This window comes from Phyllostomus discolor, chromosome X, assembly GCF_004126475.2.
Source record: "Phyllostomus discolor isolate MPI-MPIP mPhyDis1 chromosome X, mPhyDis1.pri.v3, whole genome shotgun sequence".
NCBI lineage: Eukaryota > Metazoa > Chordata > Mammalia > Chiroptera > Phyllostomidae > Phyllostomus > Phyllostomus discolor.
The window spans coordinates 38,617,098-38,637,841 of record NC_050198.1 but is presented as its reverse complement, the minus strand read 5'-3'; the positions used below and the strand labels follow the sequence as shown (position 1 = coordinate 38,637,841).

General features: G+C 56.6%; 1 protein-coding gene across 3 annotated transcripts; it reads left to right on the top strand.

Moving 5' to 3' along the window:
• The first annotated feature begins 3,040 nt into the window (after positions 1-3,040).
• On the top strand, positions 3,041-18,865 carry PLXNA3 (plexin A3). 3 transcript variants are annotated; one of them, XM_036016829.1, is made up of 34 exons: positions 3,043-3,360; positions 5,229-5,852; positions 6,200-6,295; positions 6,575-6,739; positions 7,230-7,412; positions 8,502-8,630; positions 8,701-8,801; positions 9,186-9,309; positions 9,396-9,552; positions 9,631-9,730; positions 9,910-10,024; positions 10,194-10,394; positions 10,506-10,602; positions 10,735-10,925; positions 11,004-11,149; positions 11,218-11,338; positions 11,445-11,581; positions 11,701-11,871; positions 12,139-12,232; positions 12,311-12,550; positions 12,625-12,768; positions 12,851-13,085; positions 13,175-13,317; positions 13,400-13,656; positions 13,754-13,820; positions 13,915-14,061; positions 14,154-14,313; positions 14,471-14,574; positions 14,813-14,909; positions 15,195-15,385; positions 15,548-15,717; positions 16,201-16,413; positions 16,632-16,782; positions 17,793-18,865. In XM_036016829.1, exons 2-34 carry the CDS (start codon positions 5,256-5,258, stop codon positions 17,886-17,888), a joined length of 5,340 nt encoding a protein of 1,779 aa, XP_035872722.1. In that variant the 5' UTR covers positions 3,043-3,360; positions 5,229-5,255; the 3' UTR covers positions 17,889-18,865. The 3 variants fall into 3 exon arrangements, with proteins under 3 accessions (XP_028378732.1, XP_035872722.1, XP_035872723.1); XM_028522931.2 differs by having other exon boundaries at positions 3,041-3,360; positions 6,200-6,739; XM_036016830.1 differs by lacking the exon at positions 3,043-3,360 and having other exon boundaries at positions 5,693-5,852; positions 6,634-6,739.
• The last annotated feature ends 1,879 nt before the right edge of the window (positions 18,866-20,744 follow it).

The following is a 20,744-nucleotide window of genomic DNA, read 5'->3' as shown; positions in this document are numbered from 1 at the left end:
CTTGGACTGGAAATTAAAAAAACATTAATCATAAAAGAAAAAATTGATAAATTGGACTTCATCAAAAATTCAAACTTTCGCTCTTTAAAAGATACTATTATGCGGCAAGGATGGGGAGAAAAGGAAGCCCTAGTGTATGGTTGGAGGGGATGCAGACTGGTGCAGCCACTGCAGAAAACAGTAAGGAGATACCTCAGAAAATTAAAACTAAAACCACATTCTGACTTAGCAATTCTACTACTGGGCATACATTTAAAGAAACCTAAAACACTGATTTGAAAGAACATAAGCACCCCTATGTTCATGACAGTGTTATTTATAGTAGCCAAGATCTGGAAACAGCCCAAGTGACCATCAGTAGATGAGCAGATAAAAAAGCCATGGTACAGATATGCAATGAAATATTACTCAGCCATAAAAAGAATGAAATCTTATCATTTGCAACAGCATGGCTGGACCTGGAGAGTATTATGCTATTTGAAATAAGTCAGTCAGAGAAAGACAAGTACCATATGATTTCACTCATATGTGGCGTCTAAAAAACAAAATAAGTGAACAAACAAAACTGAAACAGACTCATAGATACAGAGAACAGACTGATGGTTGCCAGAGGGGAGGGTGTTGGAGGATTGGGCGAGAAAGGTAAAGGGATTGAGAAGTACAGATTGGTAGTTACAGAATAAGGGGATGTAAAGTACAGCACAGAGAATATACTCAATAATATTGTGATAACTGTGTATGGTGCCAGGTGGGTACTGAAAATGTCTGATGGAAACACTTTGTAAAGTATATGATTATCTAACCACTGTGCTGTACACTTGAAACTAATACAAAATAATATTGAATGTAAACTGTAATGAAAAAATAAAATTAAACCCTGGCTGGTGTGGCTCAGTGGATTAGTACCAGCCTGCAAACCAAAGGGTTGCTGGTTCGATTCCCAGTCAGGGAGCATGCCTGCGTTGTGGGCCAGGTTGTGGGCCAGGTTCCCAGTTGGGGGTGTGTGAGAGGCAATTGATCAATGTATCTCTTGCACTGATATTTCTCTCCCTCTCTTTCTCTCTCCCTCCCTCTCTCTCTAAATATAAATAAAATAAAAAAAGAAAAAGAAAAAGAGGAATTTTAATAAGAAAAAGGAAAGGAAAGCTACTAAAAAATGGTGCTGGGACAACTAGATTGTAGCAACACATGAAATTACGAGCTGGGCCACAGTCTCACATCATGTACTAAAACTAACCCAACGTGGAGGAGAGACCTAAATGTAAGAGCAAAAATTATAAAACTCTTAGAATAAAGCATAGGACTAAACCCGTGTGTTCTTGGATTTAATAATGGTTTCTTAAATGTGGCAACCAAAGCACAAGTAACAATAGATAAATAAATTTGACACCATCAAAATGTAGAACTGTGCATCCAAGTACACTATCAACAAAGTGAAAAGAGACTCACAGAATGAAAGGAAACATTTAGACATCATGTATATGGTAAGAGATTTCTATACAGAATATATAAAGAACTCCTACTACTCAACAACAACAAAACAAAAATCTTATTAAAAATACATAAAGAACTTGAATAAACCTTTCAGATGATGTACAAATGGCCAATAAGCTCATGAAAAGATGCTCAACATCATTAGTCCTCAAGGTAACACACATCGAGACCACAGCATACCATTTCAGGACCACTAGGATGGCCAGAAATGAAAAGCTAATAATAAGTCTTGGCAAGAATGTGAAAAGATCGGAACCCTCATACACTGCTGGTGGGAATGTAAAACGGTACAACCACTTTTGAAAGCAGTTTGGCGCTTTTTCCAAACATGTAAAAAATGTAAATAGAGTTATCATGTGACTCAGCAGTTTCACTCCTAAGCAGATGGGGAATGAAAACGTGTTCATCCAAAAATTTGTACATAGATGTTCCTAGCAGCATTATTCACAATAGCCAACTGATGATAACAATCCAAATGTCCACTGATTGATGAATGGAAAATGAAATGTGGCCTATCTGTGTAATGGAATATTATTTGGCCTTAAAAAATAAATGAAGTATTGATGCATGCTAGAACATGGATGAATCTTGAAAACACTATGGTAAGTACAAGAAGCCAGACACGAAAGACAACATGAATACTGCACGAACCCACACATATGAGACTTCCAGAACACTCAAATCCTACTCAGAAAGTAGATTAACCATTGCTAGGGGCTGGAGGGAGGGGGGCTGGGGAGTGACTGCTAATGGTTTCTTTTGAGAGTGACAAAAATGTTGTGGAATTCCATAGTGGGGGTGTTCACACAACTTTGTGAACATACTGTTATTGAATGTCACATTTTATTTATTTTAAAAAAATATTTTATTTATTTATTTTCAGACAGAGGGGTGGAGAGGGAGAAAGAAAGGGAGAGAAACATCAATGCGTGGTTGACTCTCACAGACCACCTACTAGGGACCTGGCCTGCAACCCTTTGGTTCGCACGCTGGCACTCAGTCCACTGAGACACACCAGCCAGGGCTGAATGTCACACTTTAAATGTGATTTAAATGACTTATATGATAGTTGAATTATGGGTGGAAAGCAAGGGAATGAAAGCACCAGATTCCCATTCTGGTGTCTGGCTGCGGAAGGGGCCAAGTGTAAATGGTGACAGCCTCAAGTCCTTGGGCTGGGTATTTGCATATTATTAGTCGTGGGCCCTCCAGGTTATTTACCGACCATTAGGGGTAGAGTGTCCTAAGGAAGGACCTCAGAATTCTTGGCTGGCGTGCGCCTGAGAGACTAGGGAGGCTGCACATCGGCAGCAGGTGGCCCCGGCATCACTCCAAGCGCTAGGGTGGGGCGGGGCCGGCACGCGTTTGAGCTAGGGGTGCGCGCGCCCCCGGCCCAAGGGGGTGTGGCGTGGGCGCGCGCGGGTCCCAGGGTTGCCCGAGGCAGCGGGTGGGGAGGAGGGAGACAGGCGCGCGCTGCGGACGCGGCCATTGCGCAAGTGGGGGGGCTGTCAGTTCCTTGAGTTGGGACCCCGGCGGCTCACGGGGCTCGGGCTGCGCTCTGGTCCTTCCACCGACCCAGAAGAAGAGCGGCCCTAGCCCCTACGCCCGGCCGCCCAGCCCTTCCTGGGCGCCCCCGCCCGGCGCGGTGGTACGGTCCGTGTTTAAAAGGCCCTGGCGGCCGCGGGCCTGCCCAGTGTGTGGGCGGCGGCGGCTGCGGCGGCGGCAGTGGCGGTAGCGGCAGCGGCAGTGGGGCGCGGGGCATAGGGCGCGGGACGTGGGGCGCGGTGGGGGGACCGTGTGGGGATCGGGGGCGCGTCCACGTGGCTGGCGGGCGGCCACCAGGAGCCAGAGGCGGCAGAGGGACAGGTAGGTGGCCGCCATCCCCTGTCACCCATGCAGGGCCAGCCTACTCGGCAGCAGGGGCTTGGGCATTCCGAGGGTTCTGTCAACCTTAAAGGGGGTCGCGCCCTACCTCTCCTCCTGCTCCTTGGGCACTGGCCTGACTGGTCCTTCGTGCACGGAGCCGGTAGGGACGGCCACTCCAAGCCCAGCCCCCCTTCCCAATGAGGACCCTTTGTGGTGGAGGAGCAGCCTCTCCAAGGACTGCTGTGGCGCCTCCATCCACTAGGGTCCCCGTGGGTCGGCCGAGGGGTGCCCCTGGTGGGGGCAGGGCGAGCCTGGCTAGCAGCATGGTAGCCGGCAATGGGAGCTCTGGGGAACCGGCTCTGGAGCCCTGTTTCTGCTAGGGGCAGTCCTCATCCTCGGCTCTCTGCTGGCTGGGCTGTAGCAGAGAGGTGGGTGTGCCTGTGATGCCCCTGACTCCCAAGTACAGGTATGGGTTGGAATGGGGGCTTGGGATGCAGATCTTGCCTCTCCAGGTCACCCTCCGGACCTGTCCTGGTCCCCATTCCTAGGCTTGTGTTCCTGCTGAGTGTGCAGGAGGTGAGGGTGGGATGCAGTCTGTCTTCTTTTGCCTTCCTTTCTTTGGCTGTTGCATTAGGGGTCCAGGATGTGGACCTGACAAAAGAACCCTGACGAGGTGATCAGTCTGAGCTGAAACTTTGCAGTTTCAAGCTAGGCCTGCTCCTTGTTCTAGCAAATGCATTTTTTTCCTTTCTTCTGCACCTCCGTGATTTGGTTCCCTGCATCCCCCACCCCACCCTGAATCTGGGTACCTTGTGTCTCCCCTGAGGCTTGGGCACTGGGAGGGTAGCACTAAGCTATGTCTGCTATGACACTGCTCTGCTATCTTTGCCACCTGGGTTTGGCGGGACAGCTGGGTGTGGCCTGTCCTTACGGCCCACACCCCATTTCCCCAGAGTCTCTGTATTTGGAGACTATGCTCCCCTTTCATAGGGTTCCTTGGGCCCCCTGGCACCTCTCCTTCTCCAGCTAACCTCTGGATATGGAGGCAGAGCCGTGCAGGACTGCCTGGGCCATCTGTCTGGCTGTGCGTGAGCAGAGCCTGACTTATGTCTGTCTCCGTGGTGCCTGGCTGGGGGTGGGGGTGGGCAGGCGAGACTTGGCTTTGTGTTGCAGCCGGTAGGCCAGACGGCACGCTCCTGGACAGCCAGCTGAGGGAGGCCCTCGGGGCGAGGGGGCAGCTGGGGCCAGGAATGGAAATGCGGTTGTGGTTCTGGGTCCAGTCTCAGGCCTTGCTGCCCCAGACCTCTGTCCCAGGGCTCCTGGTGGCTCTGCCATTCTGGGGTGGTGTTTCCACCCCCCAACCCAGCCCTGGCTTGTGATTGTTCTCTCCCTGCTTTTCCCCTTCCCCCAACTTGGGCGTGGGTAGTGTCTGTGGCCTGGGGTTTGTCTACAGTGGCTCTTGTATGTGGCTAGTTGCTCTCAGCTCTGGGATCTGGTGTTCGGGTCTCATTCCAGGAGGGCCTCCCTCCCTGCCTTTCTCAGCATCTGGCTCCACTGCCCCCTTGGGTGTGGCCCAATTGAGGCAAGGCCTCTTGGCTCCTTTCCAGGGGTGGGGGGTGGGGGATGATTGATGGCCCCCAAGCCTGCCTGCTCTTACTGCTCACTCATGCGCCTTGGTGGAAGCCCCTCCTTTCCCAGCCACGGTCACCATCTGGGGCTCTGGCTCTGGTGTGGTGGTAGGTGACTGAGTGGCTTTCACCCACTGTGGCATGGAGCTTAGCCTGCTGGGGGTCCTGGAGCAGGAGGAGGGCTGGCAGCCTGAGCCAGGGGGCTCTGACCTCTGACTTGCATTCACCATCTCTCCTCAGGCTCGTCCTGGGGTGCAGCCGCCTGCCATGCCCACTGTCAACCTCCTCCTGCTGCTCTTCCTTGTCATGGGGGAAGCTTTGGGTGGCAGCAGGCCCTTCACTGCCTTCTCCGTGACAGATACCACACTCACCCACCTGGCTGTGCACCGGGTGACTGGGGAGGTATTTGTGGGCGCAGTGAACCGAGTCTTCAAGCTGGCCCCCAACCTGACCGAGCTACGGGCCCATGTCACAGGGCCTGTTGAGGACAATGCTCGCTGCTACCCACCCCCCAGTATGCGCGTGTGCACCCACCGCCTGGCACCTGTGGACAATGTGAACAAGCTGCTTCTCATAGACTATGCTGCCCGCCGCTTGGTGGCCTGTGGCAGCATCTGGCAAGGCATCTGCCAGTTTCTGCGCCTGGATGACCTCTTTAAGCTGGGGGAGCCCCACCACCGAAAGGAGCACTACTTATCGGGGGCCCAGGAGCCCGACTCCATGGCCGGTGTCATCGTGGAGCAGGGCCAGGGGCCCAGCAAGCTGTTTGTGGGTACTGCCGTGGATGGCAAGTCTGAGTACTTCCCCACACTGAGCTCCCGCAAGCTCATCAGTGATGAGGACAGTGCCGACATGTTTAGTCTGGTGGGTGAGCTTGCCTGTTTGTTCACCCTCCTCCCCTTGCCTCTCTTCCTGCCCCTCTCAAGTGCCAGCACCTGTTTCCCTCCTGCCTTCACTCTGTCCTGGCTCCACCTCTGGAAGAACCCTGGTCCTAGAGAGGACAAGCTTCTGAGGACAGGAGGATGGGCTGAGGCACAGGACAGGGCTGCTCACCCTGTCTTCTGGTCTGGGCTCCTATGACTGTGGGCCAGGGGAGGTCATGAGGGAAGCCCTGGGGGGACCATGTTGTGGGGGGCTGAAGGGCCAGAGTTTGGGAGGTTGATGACAGACCCAGGTCTCGTCCCATGCTCTTTCCTCGACCTGCTCTCCAGGTGTACCAGGATGAGTTTGTCTCCTCACAGATCAAGATCCCCTCAGACACCCTGTCATTGTACCCCGCCTTTGACATCTACTACGTCTACGGCTTTGTGAGTGCCTCCTTCGTGTACTTCCTGACACTGCAGCTGGATACCCAGCAGACACTGCTGGACACAGCGGGCGAGAAATTCTTCACATCCAAGATCGTGCGCATGTGCGCAGGGGACTCGGAGTTCTACTCATATGTGGAGTTTCCCATCGGCTGCTCCTGGCGTGGTGTGGAGTACCGCTTAGTGCAGAGTGCCCACCTGGCCAAGCCTGGCCTGCTACTGGCCCAGGCCTTGGGTGTGCCGGCCGACGAGGACATCCTCTTTACTATCTTCTCTCAGGGCCAGAAGAACCGGGCAAGCCCGCCCCGGCAGACCGTCCTCTGTCTCTTTACCCTTAGCACCATCAATGCCCACATCCGGCGCCGCATACAGTCCTGCTATCGAGGGGAAGGCACACTGGCCCTGCCCTGGCTGCTCAACAAGGAGCTGCCCTGCATCAACACTGTGAGCACAGCGGGCTTTGGCCTGGGAACATCTGCTTCTCCCTCTCAGGAAGCCCTGTCTTCTCTTGCCCTCTCCCTGCATCTGCTGCTTGTCCTTCTCCCCTGGCCTGCCTTCTCACTGTCTCTTTTGGTGGGTGCTCCCTACTTGTGGACCACCTCTGTGCTTTCCCACCCCTCCATCCATTCCCAATGTGGTGCTTCTTGCTGTCTCTGATGGGTGTCCCTCGCTGAGTCAGTGACCATCTCCCAGTCTGGCTCATCTCGCAGGCCCATGCCTCGTCGTTCTCCTTATGCGTCCCTGCCTCCTCTCCCTCCTCCATCTCTCTCGTCAGCCCCCGATTTCCTGTGGGGTCCAGGGCAAGTGGTTGGTCTTAGGTGGCGAGGATCAAGTTCCAGATCCTGCTCCCTTCCTCAACATGGGGTCTCATGACCTCTGTCCTGCTGCTGTCCCCAAGCTTTGATGCTCACGTGCGTTTATCCTGTTTCACCAGCCCATGCAGATAAATGGAAACTTCTGCGGGCTGGTGTTGAACCAGCCACTGGGTGGCCTGCATGTGATCGAGGGGCTGCCCCTGCTGGCCGACAGTACCGACGGCATGGCCAGCGTGGCTGCCTACACCTACCACCAGCACTCTGTGGTCTTCATCGGCACTCGCAGCGGCAGTCTGAAGAAGGTAGGCCCTGGCCCCCTTGGCACGTGGCGACTGGGGCAGGCTGTGAGATCATGGGGTAAGGGGTGGGGACAGGAATGTGCAGTGAGCCCTGCGAGACCCTGGACAGTACACAGCCCACAGGGGAAGGAGGACCTCCCAGGCTGGGCCCCAGGAGACTGGCCAGGATCTACAGGCAGCTGCTGCAGCCATCACCTGTGCCAGCATGCTGCTCGCTTCAGCCTCAATTGCTGGCTTCCTGTGTCCATGGGGACAGAGACCAGACCTATCCTGGGGCCTCCCTGGCGGGAGAGGAGGTAGCCATGGCTCAGTTGTCATTGCTGGATTCCTAGTCAAATGAACACACACACAACCATCTTTTCCCTCTTGTCCCCTTGTGTGCAGCAGAGCCATAGCTGCTTCTGTCCCCGGACGGGGGGTGGTGTGAAATGGGGAGGTGAGCCCCTGGGAGTCCGGGTGTGTTCTAAAGCACAGTCAGGATGGCCTCCACATCCTCTCCGTGCCTGCCTGGCAATACTGGAGCTCTCCCCAGGTGACGGGGGTGGGTGGTGATTGGGGGAAGGTTTGTGAAGGGAGCTGCTGAGGTCTTGGGCTGGGTCTGCTCCCTTCCTGGGCCCTTGTCACTTCAACAGCTTTTTTGAGGTATAATTCCCATCCCGTACATTCCCCCTGCTTAAAGAACACATTCCAGTGGTTTTAGTCAGTTTGCAGAGTTGTGCAGCCCTGACCACTGTCTCATTCCAGGACATTGTCATCACCCTAAAAACCTCTTCCCCTTTGGCCATCACCGCTCTCTCCCATCCCCCATACCTAGGCATCAATAATCTCTCTGTCTCTATCTCCTGGGAGTGTTTTCTGGCTGGCTGAGTCACCCTCAAGGCCCTCCAGGGGATGGCCTTTGAGCCCTCCTTCCCCTGCTCATGGAGACTGTGGGGGCAGGGAAAGGTCGCTGTGAGCCCTGCCAGGCCCTGGCTTCAGCCTGGCCACAAACTGGGGAGTTCCTGGCTCTAGAAGAGGACACCCTGGGTACAGGGGGTGCTGCTGTGGCATCAGACTGACTGGTCATCCCTCTTCCCTGGTCTTGTGGCCCAGGTACGAGTTGATGGCTCCCAGAATGCCCACCTATACGAGACAGTGCCTGTGGTGGATGGCAGCCCCATACTTCGAGACCTGCTCTTCAGCCCTGACCACCGGCACATCTACCTCCTGAGTGAGAAGCAGGTGGGCCCGAGGCGGGTGGCGGTGGGCGGCTGTGTGGGTGTGGGGTGGGTGCTGATAAGATTGTCCCCAGGTGAGCCAGCTCCCAGTGGAGACTTGTGAGCAGTACGTGAGCTGCGCGGCCTGCCTGGGCTCCAGGGACCCGCACTGTGGTTGGTGTGTGCTGCTGCACAGGTGAGGGAGGCAGCGCGGGGTTGGGCGTGGGGTTGGGTGCAGATCATGGGCTCGGTGAGGCTCTGTTCCTCGGTGAGCCTCCCAGGCCTGTTGTTGGTTCGGGAGGACAGTACCTGCCCTCGCCCACGTGGTCACTTCTCTCAGTGGGCCCTTTAGGCCTTCCCCTCCCTCCCCTTCCACTTTCTCCAGCTAATGAGCAGAAGCTCCACCCCAAGTGAGGTCACTTGGACCCTGTGGGCCACGGCACTGTGGGCTGAGCCAGCTCTACCCTATCCTCCCTGGGCCCCCACTGAGCCCTGGATAGGGCCCTCCCAGGGCAGGTGCAGGACGGGCTCTGGACATTGTGGATGCTGTCAAGCATCATCCGCTGTCGACCCCATGCAGATGTTGTCGAGAAGGGGCCTGCCCAGGTGCCTCAGCCCCACATGGCTTTGCTGAGGAGCTGAGCAAGTGTGTCCAGGTGCGGGTCCGACCCAACAATGTATCAGTGACATCACCTGGGGTACAGGTAAGTGATGTAATGTGCGTGTGGGAGGTGGGCCAATGCATTAGTTTGTTGGGGGCATACCCTGCTGAGTCCTCTGCCTTCCCCAGCTGACTGTGGCCATGCGTAATGTGCCAGACCTCAGCGCAGGCGTGAGCTGTGCCTTCGAGGAGGTGACAGAGAACGAGGCCATTCTGCTGCCCTCCGGGGAGTTGCGCTGCCCCTCGCCCTCTCTCCAGGAGCTCCGGGCTCTCACCAGGGGGCATGGTCAGTGGCTGGGGCTGCTGGGGAGGGGGGCACTCTCTGGCTCTGGCTGCTTCACAGCTACCCTTGGGTTTGCTGCAGGTGCCACCCGCACTGTGCGGCTGCAGCTGCTCTCCAAGGAGACTGGGGTGAGGTTTGCTGGGACTGACTTTGTCTTTTACAACTGCAGCGTCCTCCAGTCGTGAGTACTGGCCTTCCTGACCTCTGTCCTCCCCATGTCACTTCAACCCTTGCTGTGTTGTGTAGGCCTGGGAAGGGCCCTGGCACCTTCCTCCTTTGGTTCCCTGTGTGTCCCATAGGAGGGGTGGTGAGGGGGCAGGTCTGGCCTTCTCTGTTGATTCCGAAGCCTTTCCCCTGCAGGTGTGTGTCCTGCGTTGGCAGCCCATACCCCTGCCACTGGTGTAAGTACCGCCATGTGTGTACCAGCCACCCCCACGAGTGCTCCTTCCAAGAAGGCAGGGTCCACAGCCCTGAGGTGAGGCGGGTGCTGCATGCGAGGGGGCTGGGTTATGTGTGGGCTGGCCTCTGCCTTTTTTGCCTTTGATCTTGTTGGTTTCTTGGAGTTTCCTCAATGCAGGGCTGGCCCAATTGGGCCAATATAGCAGCAGTTGGTGCGTGGCTGACGGGAGTTCTCCCCCACCCAGGGCTGTCCTGAGATCCTGCCCAGCGGGGACCTCCTGATCCCAGTTGGCGTCATGCAGCCTCTTACTTTGCGGGCCAAGAACCTGCCACAGCCCCAGTCGGGCCAGAAGAACTACGAGTGTGTGGTTCGAGTACAGGGGCGGCAGCAGCGGGTGCCCGCTGTGCGCTTCAACAGCAGCAGCGTGCAGTGCCAGAATGCCTCGGTGAGGCTCCCCTGCCGCGCCTACCCTGGGTCTGTGTCCAGCTTACTGGCCTGGAAGCCTCAGGTAGCTGGGGCAGGTGACCCGAGGGGTCATGTGGTCCCTCTCCCCCAGTACTCCTATGAAGGTGATGACTATGGTGACACTGAGCTGGACTTTTCTGTGGTGTGGGATGGAGATTTCCCCATCGACAAGCCTGCAACCTTCCGAGGTGAGGAGTGAGATGGGGTTGAGGAACCTGCCTTCAGGGGCAAAGTTTGCACAAGCCGGGGCCCTCTGTCATGGCCCTTGGTGGCCCTAGCTCCCCATAGTTGCCCTCCAGCAGTGCCCTCTGTGCCCACAGCTCTTCTATATAAGTGCTGGGCACAGCGACCCAGCTGCGGCCTCTGCCTGAAGGCCGACCCTCGCTTCAACTGTGGCTGGTGCGTCTCAGAGCACAGGTGCCAGCTGCGGGCCCACTGTCCGGCTCCCAAAACCAACTGGATGCACCCAAGCCAGAAGGGCACCCGCTGCAGCCACCCCCGCATTGCCCAGGTTAGCGTCCCACACCTTCCGCACGTTGGGCACCTGGGAATCAGGGCTTACCCTCTCACCTCCTGTTCTGTTCTGCAGATCCACCCACTCATGGGGCCCAAGGAGGGAGGCACCCAAGTCACCATCGTGGGCGAGAACCTGGGCCTCACCTACCGAGAGGTGGGCCTTCGGGTGGCTGGTGTGCGCTGCAACTCCATCCCCGCTGAGTACATCAGCGCCGAGAGGTGAGTGTGGCTGTGCAGACCCTCAGGCTTGTGCTCCAAGGCTGCCTCTGACATTCTCTGACCCCTAGGATCGTATGTGAGATGGAGGAGTCGCTGGTGCCCAGTCCACCACCGGGGCCGGTGGAACTTTGTGTGGGTGACTGTTCTGCCGACTTCCGAACGCAGTCAGAGCAGCTCTACAGCTTTGTGGTGTGTGAGCCGCCCACTCCTTCCCACGCATGCCCTCCCCTTCTGAGAGGGTATGGCCCGTACTGGGCTGCCTTCTCCCTCCCCTCAGGGACTGCTTCTCCCACAGACCCCAACGTTCGACCGTGTGAGTCCCAGTCGGGGCCCGGCTTCGGGGGGCACGAGGCTCACCATCTCTGGAAACTCTCTAGATGCTGGCAGCAAGGTCACAGTGATCGTGAGAGATGGCGAGTGCCAGTTTGTGAGGTGGGTGGGGCCCTGCCAGTCTTGGGATGGGCATTTGGTAGGGACTGCAGGGGCGGGGCGGGGCAGGGCCCGTGAGGTCCCTGGGCCACCTGCTCAGAGCATTCCACTCACTGACACAGGAGAGATGCCGAAGCAATCGTGTGTATCTCGCCTGTTTCCACCCTGGGCCCCAGCCAGGCCCCCATCACCCTGGCCATTGACCGTGCCAACATCTCCAGTCCTGGAGTTCTCTACACCTACACCCAGGACCCCACTGTCACTCACCTTGAGCCCACCTGGAGCATCATCAAGTAAGAGCCTAGGGAGAATGGGTCCCCATGCTCTCATCCCCGGGGCCTTACTGGCACCTGGGTCCTTGGACATCAAAGTATACCTCCTCTAAACCTGAGCCTTTATTGGCAGAGGGGGCAGCATCCTCCTGACCACAGAGCACCTGGCACCTACCCGTGACCTGAGGTGTGAGAGGCCCCAGGCCCCCACTGCAGCCTTGGTAGCTCTCTAGGGCTGGATTGGGGGCACTGGGGAACAGGGCCTAATGCCCCTCTCCCCGTCCCCAGTGGAAGCACTGCCATCACCGTGAGTGGGACCCACTTGCTGACAGTTCAAGAACCCCGGGTCCGGGCCAAGTACAGAGGCATCGAGACCACCAATGTGAGTGCCAGCTGCCCTTGCCCCACTCCTGCCATTGCGCAGTCTCATGCGCTGAGCTGCCTGCCCTTGTCCATGCAGACGTGCCAGGTTATCAATGATACTGCCATGCTGTGCAAGGCCCCTGGCATCTTCCTGGGGCGGCCCCAGCCTCGGGCCCAGGGCGAACACCCTGATGAGTTTGGCTTCCTGCTCGACCATGTGCAGACAGCCCGCTCCTTCAACCGGTCGTCCTTCACCTACTACCCTGACCCCAGCTTTGAACCGCTCGGACCCTCTGGCGTCCTGGATGTCAAACCTGGCTCCCACGTAGTGTTGAAGGTGCCAGCGGGGTGCAGGGGCTATGAGGGGCAGGGTGATGGGGAGCTTTGGCTGACCATGCCCTCCACATGCAGGGCAAGAATCTGATCCCCGTGGCAGCTGGCAGTTCCCGCCTCAACTACACCGTGCTGATTGGGGGCCAGCCGTGTGCACTCACCGTCTCAGACACGCAACTCCTTTGTGACTCACCCAGTCAGACAGGCCGGCAGCCTGTCATGGTGGGTGGGTGGGGGTGGGAAGGGCACCAGGGCAGTGTGGGATGGGTATGGGGGTCAGCTCACTGTGAGCCTATCCCCATAGGTGCTGGTGGGCGGCCTGGAGTTCTGGCTGGGCACCCTACACATCACAGCTGAGCGGGCACTGACGCTGCCAGCCATGGTGGGGCTGGCAGCAGGGGGTGGGCTCTTGCTGCTAGCCATCACCGCTGTGCTGGTCGCCTACAAGCGCAAAACTCAGGATGCAGACCGCACACTCAAGCGGCTCCAACTCCAGATGGACAATTTAGAGTCCCGAGTGGCTCTGGAATGCAAGGAAGGTGCCTAGGGTAGGGGTGTGGCGCAGGGTGGGTGGGTTGGGTGCCTCACTCCTCTTGCTCCACTTACTTTTTCTCCCTGCCCTTCCCAGCTTTTGCTGAACTGCAGACAGACATCAACGAGCTGACGAACCATATGGACGTGGTGCAGATCCCTTTCCTGGACTACCGCACCTATGCCGTGCGTGTGCTCTTCCCAGGCATCGAGGCTCACCCAGTGCTCAAGGAGCTGGATGTGAGCCTCCCACCTGGCTTGCCTACTCCCCATCACCCCCAGGGCCACTGCCGCACCCTCTGACATACTCTGTCCCTCACAGAGCCCCCCCAATGTCGAGAAGGCTCTACGCCTCTTTGGGCAGCTACTGCATAGCCGCGCCTTCGTGCTCACCTTCATCCACACGCTGGAGGCCCAGAGCAGCTTCTCCATGCGTGATCGTGGCACCGTGGCTTCACTCACCATGGTGGCCCTGCAGAGCCGCCTTGATTATGCCACGGGGCTGCTCAAGCAACTGTTGGCAGACCTCATAGAGAAAAACCTTGAGAGCAAGAACCACCCAAAGCTGTTACTGCGCAGGTACTGTCCCAGCCCCAGCTCCCAACCCCTGCCAGCCTGGCCCCTGAACAGCCCCAACCCCTGCCAGGCCAGGGCCCCAGTAGCCTTTTCACCCTAGGACGGAGTCGGTGGCTGAGAAGATGCTTACCAACTGGTTTACATTCCTGCTACATAAGTTTCTGAAGGTGCGCTTGGTGGTTGGGCTGCCGGGAAGTGGGGTGTGGGGAAGTCACTGGCTGTCAGGCAGGCAGCAAGACCTGTGCCCGACTTTGGCTGCAGGAGTGCGCCGGAGAGCCACTTTTCCTGCTCTACTGTGCCATCAAGCAGCAGATGGAGAAGGGCCCCATCGATGCCATCACAGGCGAGGCGCGCTATTCCCTGAGTGAGGATAAGCTCATTCGGCAGCAGATTGACTATAAGACGCTGGTGAATGGGGGGTCTGGGGGGCAGGATTTGGGCCTGGTGGCATGTGTGGAAACTTGGCCCAGGACCCACCCTGTGGTTCTCCTCGCCCGCAGACCCTGTACTGTGTGTGCCCAGATAGTGAGGGCAGCACTCAGGTCCCAGTGAAGGTTCTCAACTGTGACAGTATCACCCAGGCCAAAGACAAGCTGCTGGATGCCGTGTACAAGGGCATTCCGTACTCCCAGCGTCCCAAAGCTGAGGACATGGACCTAGGTAAGGCCTGCACCCTGTCCTCCTGGATCCCACCTGGTGGCCACATTACCTTGACTGGCACACACGTGCCCCCCCCCCCACTTGGACTCTGTCCTCTGAGTGGGCCCAGGGTCTCAGGGGACACTGAGCAGGACCTCAAAGACTCTGTGGCCCACAGAGTGGCGCCAGGGCCGCATGGCCCGCATCATTCTCCAGGATGAGGATGTTACCACTAAGATCGAGTGTGACTGGAAGAGGGTCAACTCGCTGGCACACTACCAGGTGAGTGGCTGGGGGCCACTCATCCCCAGGGCCACCTAGGAGCTGTGGCCCTGCCCTGATGACACAGGAGCAGAGGTCTTGGCTCCTTTCTTCTTTGGCCCCTGCTTTCCCAGGGCCTTCTCAGGAAGCCTTGGGGACTATTCTGCATGCATGCTGCAGGGTCTGGCTGGGTGGTAGCTTGAGCCCCGTGGCTCCTCGGCCTCCTGCACTGTCCCCTCTCTGTCTCTGGGGTCTTCAGGTGACAGATGGTTCCTTGGTGGCACTGGTGCCCAAACAAGTGTCTGCCTATAACATGGCCAACTCCTTCACCTTCACCCGCTCCCTCAGCCGCTATGGTAGGTATCCTCAGTATGGTGGCCTCTGCTGGCCCTGTGCCCTTTGAGGCTATGACAGCTGTCATGGGGAGTCCTTGTCTGAGCAGCCAGCTTGGCTTTGGTAACCTCCCTGGACCTTGCCCTTGAAAGGTCTCCAGTTCCTCAGAGGTTGGAAGCAGGGTGGGCTACCAAGAGCATACAGGCCCCTCTCAGCCTGCTGGGCTCTCGGGACAGGGTGGGGCACGAGCCCCAGCGATGGCTGGTGTGGTCCCACTGGCTTAAGGGGCAACTGGTCCTCTGCCCCAGAGAGCTTGCTCCGCACAGCCAGCAGCCCTGACAGCCTCCGCTCTCGGGCACCCATGATCACACCTGACCAGGAGACGGGCACAAAGCTGTGGCACCTGGTGAAGAACCATGACCATGCCGACCACCGTGAGGGGGACCGTGGAAGCAAGATGGTCTCAGAGATCTACCTGACGCGGCTGCTGGCCACCAAGGTGTGGGCCCGCCCTGTGCCGCCCCGTGCCACCCCGGCTCAGGGGTGTGCTGGCCCAGCAGGGAAGCCCTGCTTATTGCCAAACCTGTCCCCCATCTGTCCTACTATGGGGACATCCTCACCCGCCTCCCTCATAGCCTGTGTTTTTGCCGTGCCCCCACAGGGCACGCTGCAGAAGTTTGTGGACGACCTCTTTGAGACCGTGTTCAGCACGGCACACCGGGGCTCTGCCCTGCCCTTGGCTATCAAGTACATGTTTGACTTTCTGGACGAGCAGGCCGACCAGCACCAGATCAGTGACCCTGACGTACGCCATACCTGGAAGAGCAACTGGTATTGCCCTGTGCCTTACCCCTGCTGGCCCCTCTTGGGGTGGGTGGTCAAAAGAGGCTGATGGCTTTGGCAAGACTCAGGGGCCACAGGGTCAGGACAACTGATGGGAGCTGGAGTGGTCACCCAGGCAGGAGAGGACTAGAGTTCATGGTTCCACTAAGCAAAGAGGGCGAGTGAGCGCAATTTGGAGCTGGGCTGTATGGGATGTTTGGCTGGTTGGTAGTGGGGCCATTACCCACAGGTGGCTCTTAGTCCTCAGGGCCTTGCACTGGGCAGAGATTCTGGTAGCTCAGCCCGAGTGGTAGGTGTTTACTCTTATGTCTCTGGCAGAAACTTAAAGAAAAGGCTGTTAACCCTAAATGCATCAGTCTTACTGCTCAGGACAAGGTGTGGGCCAGCCAGGCAGGAACCCTGGGGGGAACAGTGATGACAGGGTGCTCATGGGGAGACCAGGGAACCGCATGTGTGTGTCCCTCTGTTCAGCCTGCCCTTGCGCTTCTGGGTGAATGTGATTAAGAATCCGCAGTTCGTGTTCGACATCCACAAGAGCAGCATCACAGACGCCTGCCTGTCGGTGGTGGCACAGACTTTCATGGACTCCTGCTCCACGTCTGAGCACCGCCTGGGCAAGGACTCACCCTCCAATAAGCTCCTCTATGCCAAGGACATCCCCAACTACAAGAGTTGGGTAGAGAGGTGTGCCCTATCCTGTGGCCCCCTGCTGGGGGAGGCAGGGCCAGGCAGGTGGGGGGAACCTGCTGTGGGCTGGGGGAGGCTGGAGCTTCCCTTTTGGGGTGGGCTTGTCTGAGGTGGGCCAACCACAGGAAGAAGGCCTAGAGGCTGGCCTGGCAACCAGGGCAGGGAGTTTGGCTTTTGTGCCACCTGCCCGTGTGACCTACGGCAGGTCTCAACAGGTACTACCGGGATATTGCAAAGATGGCGTCCATCAGTGACCAGGACATGGATGCCTACCTGGTGGAACAGTCCCGCCTCCATGCCAGCGACTTCAGTGTCCTAAGTGCACTCAGTGAGCTTTACTTCTATGTCACCAAGTACCGCCAGGAGGTGTGTGCTGCTCCCAGGGTGACAAAGGCAGGGGACTTGGTGGGAGTTGAGTTGTGCCTCGAGGAAGTGAAGGGGATGGAGGCTGTAGGGAGCCCATCTTTCAGATTGCTTATGTTCACCCCCTGAAGCAGGGCCCTAGGCTAGCACAGGTGACACTGTCCTCAGTGCTGGGATATGAGGGATCAGAAGAGAAGCCACTGACTAGAGTTGAGGGCCAGGAGCACGGGGTGGGTGGGAAGCCCTTTGTGGGGCTTGTGGGATTTGTGACTGGAGGAGGTGGCAAGGGACATAGAGGTGTGGGCTTCAGGGTGTGTTCTTGGCTGGAGATAGGAATTTGGGAGCCAGGACATAGCCCCGAGCCTGGATGAGCTCAGCAAGGGCAGCAGAGTGGGTGTAGAGGGAGAGGTGGCCTAAGTAAGCACTGAGCCCTGGGGCTCTGGGACACTCAGAGGTGGCAGAGAAGATGGGGAGCAGCAATGGAGACAGGTGGGGGTGGCCAGTGGGGTGGGAAGGACCCCAAGAGTACAGAGCTGATCCTGGAACATGTGTGAGGAACCCCCACCACTGCCTACAGAGGAGGGTCAGGAAGGAGGGAGTGATTGGCTGGCAGGTCCTGCTGATGGTCAAGGGGGAGGGGGCCCAAGAACGCTGGCTGGGTTTGGTGACAAGATCGTGGAGACCTGGCCAAGAGAGGTTTTGGGGGGAGGTATTCAGAGGGGATGGGAGTAGGGAAATTGGGTACAATGAGTCCAGACAACTCTTGGGAGAGGAGAAGAAAGTTCTGCAGTTGGAGGAGGATTTGGGGTCCAGGAGAAGACAGGGGGTGTGCTCAGAGGTGAGAGGGTGGAGCCCTTCCCTTGTGCCTAGGGCCCCAGGGGAGGAGTGATGTGCTCAACAGGTCCGAGGGAGGGAAGAGCTCAAGATGTCAAGGGGAGAGGGCTTTGCCCAGGAGGAGGAGGCCCGTCCCTGTGAGCCCAGTTCTGGGGCCTTTCCCCATCCCCCCCCCCCAGGTTCTCACCGCTCTGGACAGAGATGTCTCTTGTCGGAAGCATAAATTGCGCCAGAAGCTGGAACAGATCATCAGCCTCATGTCCAGCAACAGCTAAGGGTAGCAGAACCGGTGAGGAGGCGGCTTCTCAGTCCTGGGCCATCCTCCTATCAAAGAGGGGGTGGGCTCATGCCTGGGTCTCAGGGCTGAGCCCGGGATGGGGTGGCACAGGCGAGGTCACCGGGCCAAATTGCCCCTAGCACACCTGGGCCCCCTTCATTAGTGCCTTGCTTTGGGCCCTGCAGGCAGGGAGGGGGTGACAGGACCAAGCCCCCCACCCCAGCAGCAGCAATACCCCCAGCTTCCTGCCCTTGCGCCCAGGTGTTGTGACAGCCCCTGCCCTCCTTGCTATTTATACTCCCAACCACCTATTTATTTAATTTATCTCCACCTCACCCTTTCTATCTGTAAATATGTGTCGCCCCACCCTGGGATGGTGCCAACCTCATTCACCTCTCCTTGAGTCGTCCTGACTCCCTTGTGACACTGTCAGCCTTGGCCTAGCTTCTGGCACCTCACCCTTGCCATGGCTGGCCCTATCCATTCCCAGAAGGGGACCTCGGCACCAGCAGCACTGAGAGAGGGGTAAGGCACCTGAAGCTGCCCTTGGACTGTGGCCGAGCCAAGGGGTCCCCCGCAGCTGGGCCACAGCATCCGTCTCCAAACTTCTTGGGAGTTGGACTGTACATTCTCACAGGGCCTGTGCTCTCCACGCAGCTGGAGAGCTATAACTAGACGCGTTCTGGGGCCTGCCCTGGTCCTGGGTGCTCCAGAACTCTCTTTCTCCTGGCCCTACTGCCAAACTTCCTCAGTATTGTCTGCACTTGCCTTGGACCCCCTCACCCTCTGCTGCCCCATCCTGCGCCTGCCCCGAGGGGCCGAGGCGGCAGTGCCTTACTCCTGTGTTCTTCAGCCTCTTCTGAGGAATCTGACCCCATCTCATGGTCCGGGAAACCGAATTCTCTCCTCTTTTGTTGCATGAGTTTTCCTTTGTTCATGTAATTTTTTTTCCTAATTAAATGTTGGGAAAATGCAGTCTGTTGTGGCTTTGCACTTGGGGCAGGTAGGTGATCGAGGAACATGGGAAACAGGTTGAGAGACTGGTGGACTCCAGGTGAAATGGACCCCCTTATGGGAGGAAGGGGAACTCATCGTAGGGTTCCAGAGGATGTAAGGAAGTTCAAGGCCATGTCCAAGTCATCAGCAAGTGCTGGTGGCTCAACCTTCAAGATCCATTCAGAATCTGCTCCCTTCTCCCTACCTCTGCTGCCCCCAGCCTGGTCCGAGCACCCTTGTCTCTTGCCTGGACTCACTAGTTATCCCTGTTTCTACCCTGCCTGCTCTCAGCCTATTCTCGGCGTGGGACGTACTGGAGTCCTGTTAAGATATAAGGTGGATCTTGTCCCATTGTCCTGCTCTGTTCAGAACCCTCCAGTGGCTTCGCTGCACCCATAGCTCTTCCTATCTGACAACTCCCTACTGTCCCTGTTGTATCTTGTTCGTGATACACCTACCTACCTCTTACCCCCCCACCTCTTACGATAGTGCAGGTGGGAAATGGAATGCAATTTTAAATAGAGTGGCCAGGAATGATATTTGATATTTGATCATCTGGGAATCAAGTGGATCCCCAGGGGGGGAAGAGAGCTCCAGACAGGAAGGAACCAGTGCAAAGGCCCTGAGGCAGCAGTGGGCCTAATGTATCTCAGATGTGACAGGAGGCCAACGTGGTTGAATCAGAGTGAACAAGGTGGAGAGGGGAGGGGAGGACAGCGGGGGGCGTGGGCCGGATCACGTAGGGCTGTGTAGGCCACTGTGAAGGCTTTGGCTGTCTCTGGGGGGGAGGGAACCCCACAGCAGGTTTGGATCAGTTCTGTGGCCTGACCTAGATGTTAAAGCTGCAAGCAGTTTCAGCAGCCCATCCATGGGGCCAACATGGTAGACTCTGGTGGTGGTTACATGACTATGTATATGTATCTGACGAAGTCCTAGACCAGTACACCTAAAATGCGGACATTTATTTATTTAATTAATTTTTTAAGATTTTATTTATTTTTTAGAGAGGGAAGGGAGGGAGAAAGAGAGAGAGAAACATCAATGTGCGGTTGCTGGGGGTCATGGCCTGCAACCCAGGCATGTACCCTGACTGGGAATTGAACCTGCGACACTAAATGCGGACATTTATACTATGGGAATTACACCTCGCTAAACCTGATTTCAGATGCAAACAAACAAAAAGGAGAGGTAAAAGAATAAAGGGAAAGCCAGTTGATCTAGCATGAGGACTCAAGCCCAAAGGGAGGTCCCAAGATGACAGCTGTGCAGGCAGGTGGCTCGGGAGAACCATGCAGGAAGGAAAAAGAGCACATAAAAGAAGGTGGTTTTAAAAATCACCACTGTGAAATTACAGAAATTACCACTATGAAAAACTAAACTTGGTGAGTCTGCAGCCATACCACTCTGAACGTGCCTAATCCTGTCTGACCTCAGAAGCTAGGCAAAGTTGGACCTGGTTAGTACTTGGATGAGAAAAACTAAACTAGGTGAACTTTTACCTCAATGGGAAAAAAATTCCAAGAATTGAAAAGAACCACTTGGGAAAGAGAAGAGGAAGCAGAGTAGATTGTGTAAAAGAGCTAAATTCTCATCTATCCATCAATAAATAAGAACTTAAGAATCATTTCTATGAAAAAGCCAGAGAGCCCTGGACTGGTATGGCCCAGCAGGTTGAGAGCCAGTCTGCAAACCGAAAGGTCACTGGTTCTATTCCCAGTTGGGGCACATGCCTGGGCTGCAGGCCAGGTACCCAGTTGGGGGCAGGCAAAAGGCAACCAATGGATGTATCTCTTGCACGTTGATGTTTCTCTCCCTTTTTCCCTTCCCCACTCTCTAAAAATAAACGAATATAATCTTA

Coding starts and splice junctions, on each gene's coding strand:
- PLXNA3 (XM_028522931.2), top strand. CDS start 5,256: ATGCCCACTGTCAACCTCCTCCTGCTGCTCTTCCTTGTCATGGGGGAA. Junction 12,551..12,624: donor GCTCCCACGTAGTGTTGAAG/GTGCCAGCGGGG, acceptor CTCCACATGCAG/GGCAAGAATCTGATCCCCGT. Junction 14,062..14,153: donor AGATTGACTATAAGACGCTG/GTGAATGGGGGG, acceptor CCTCGCCCGCAG/ACCCTGTACTGTGTGTGCCC.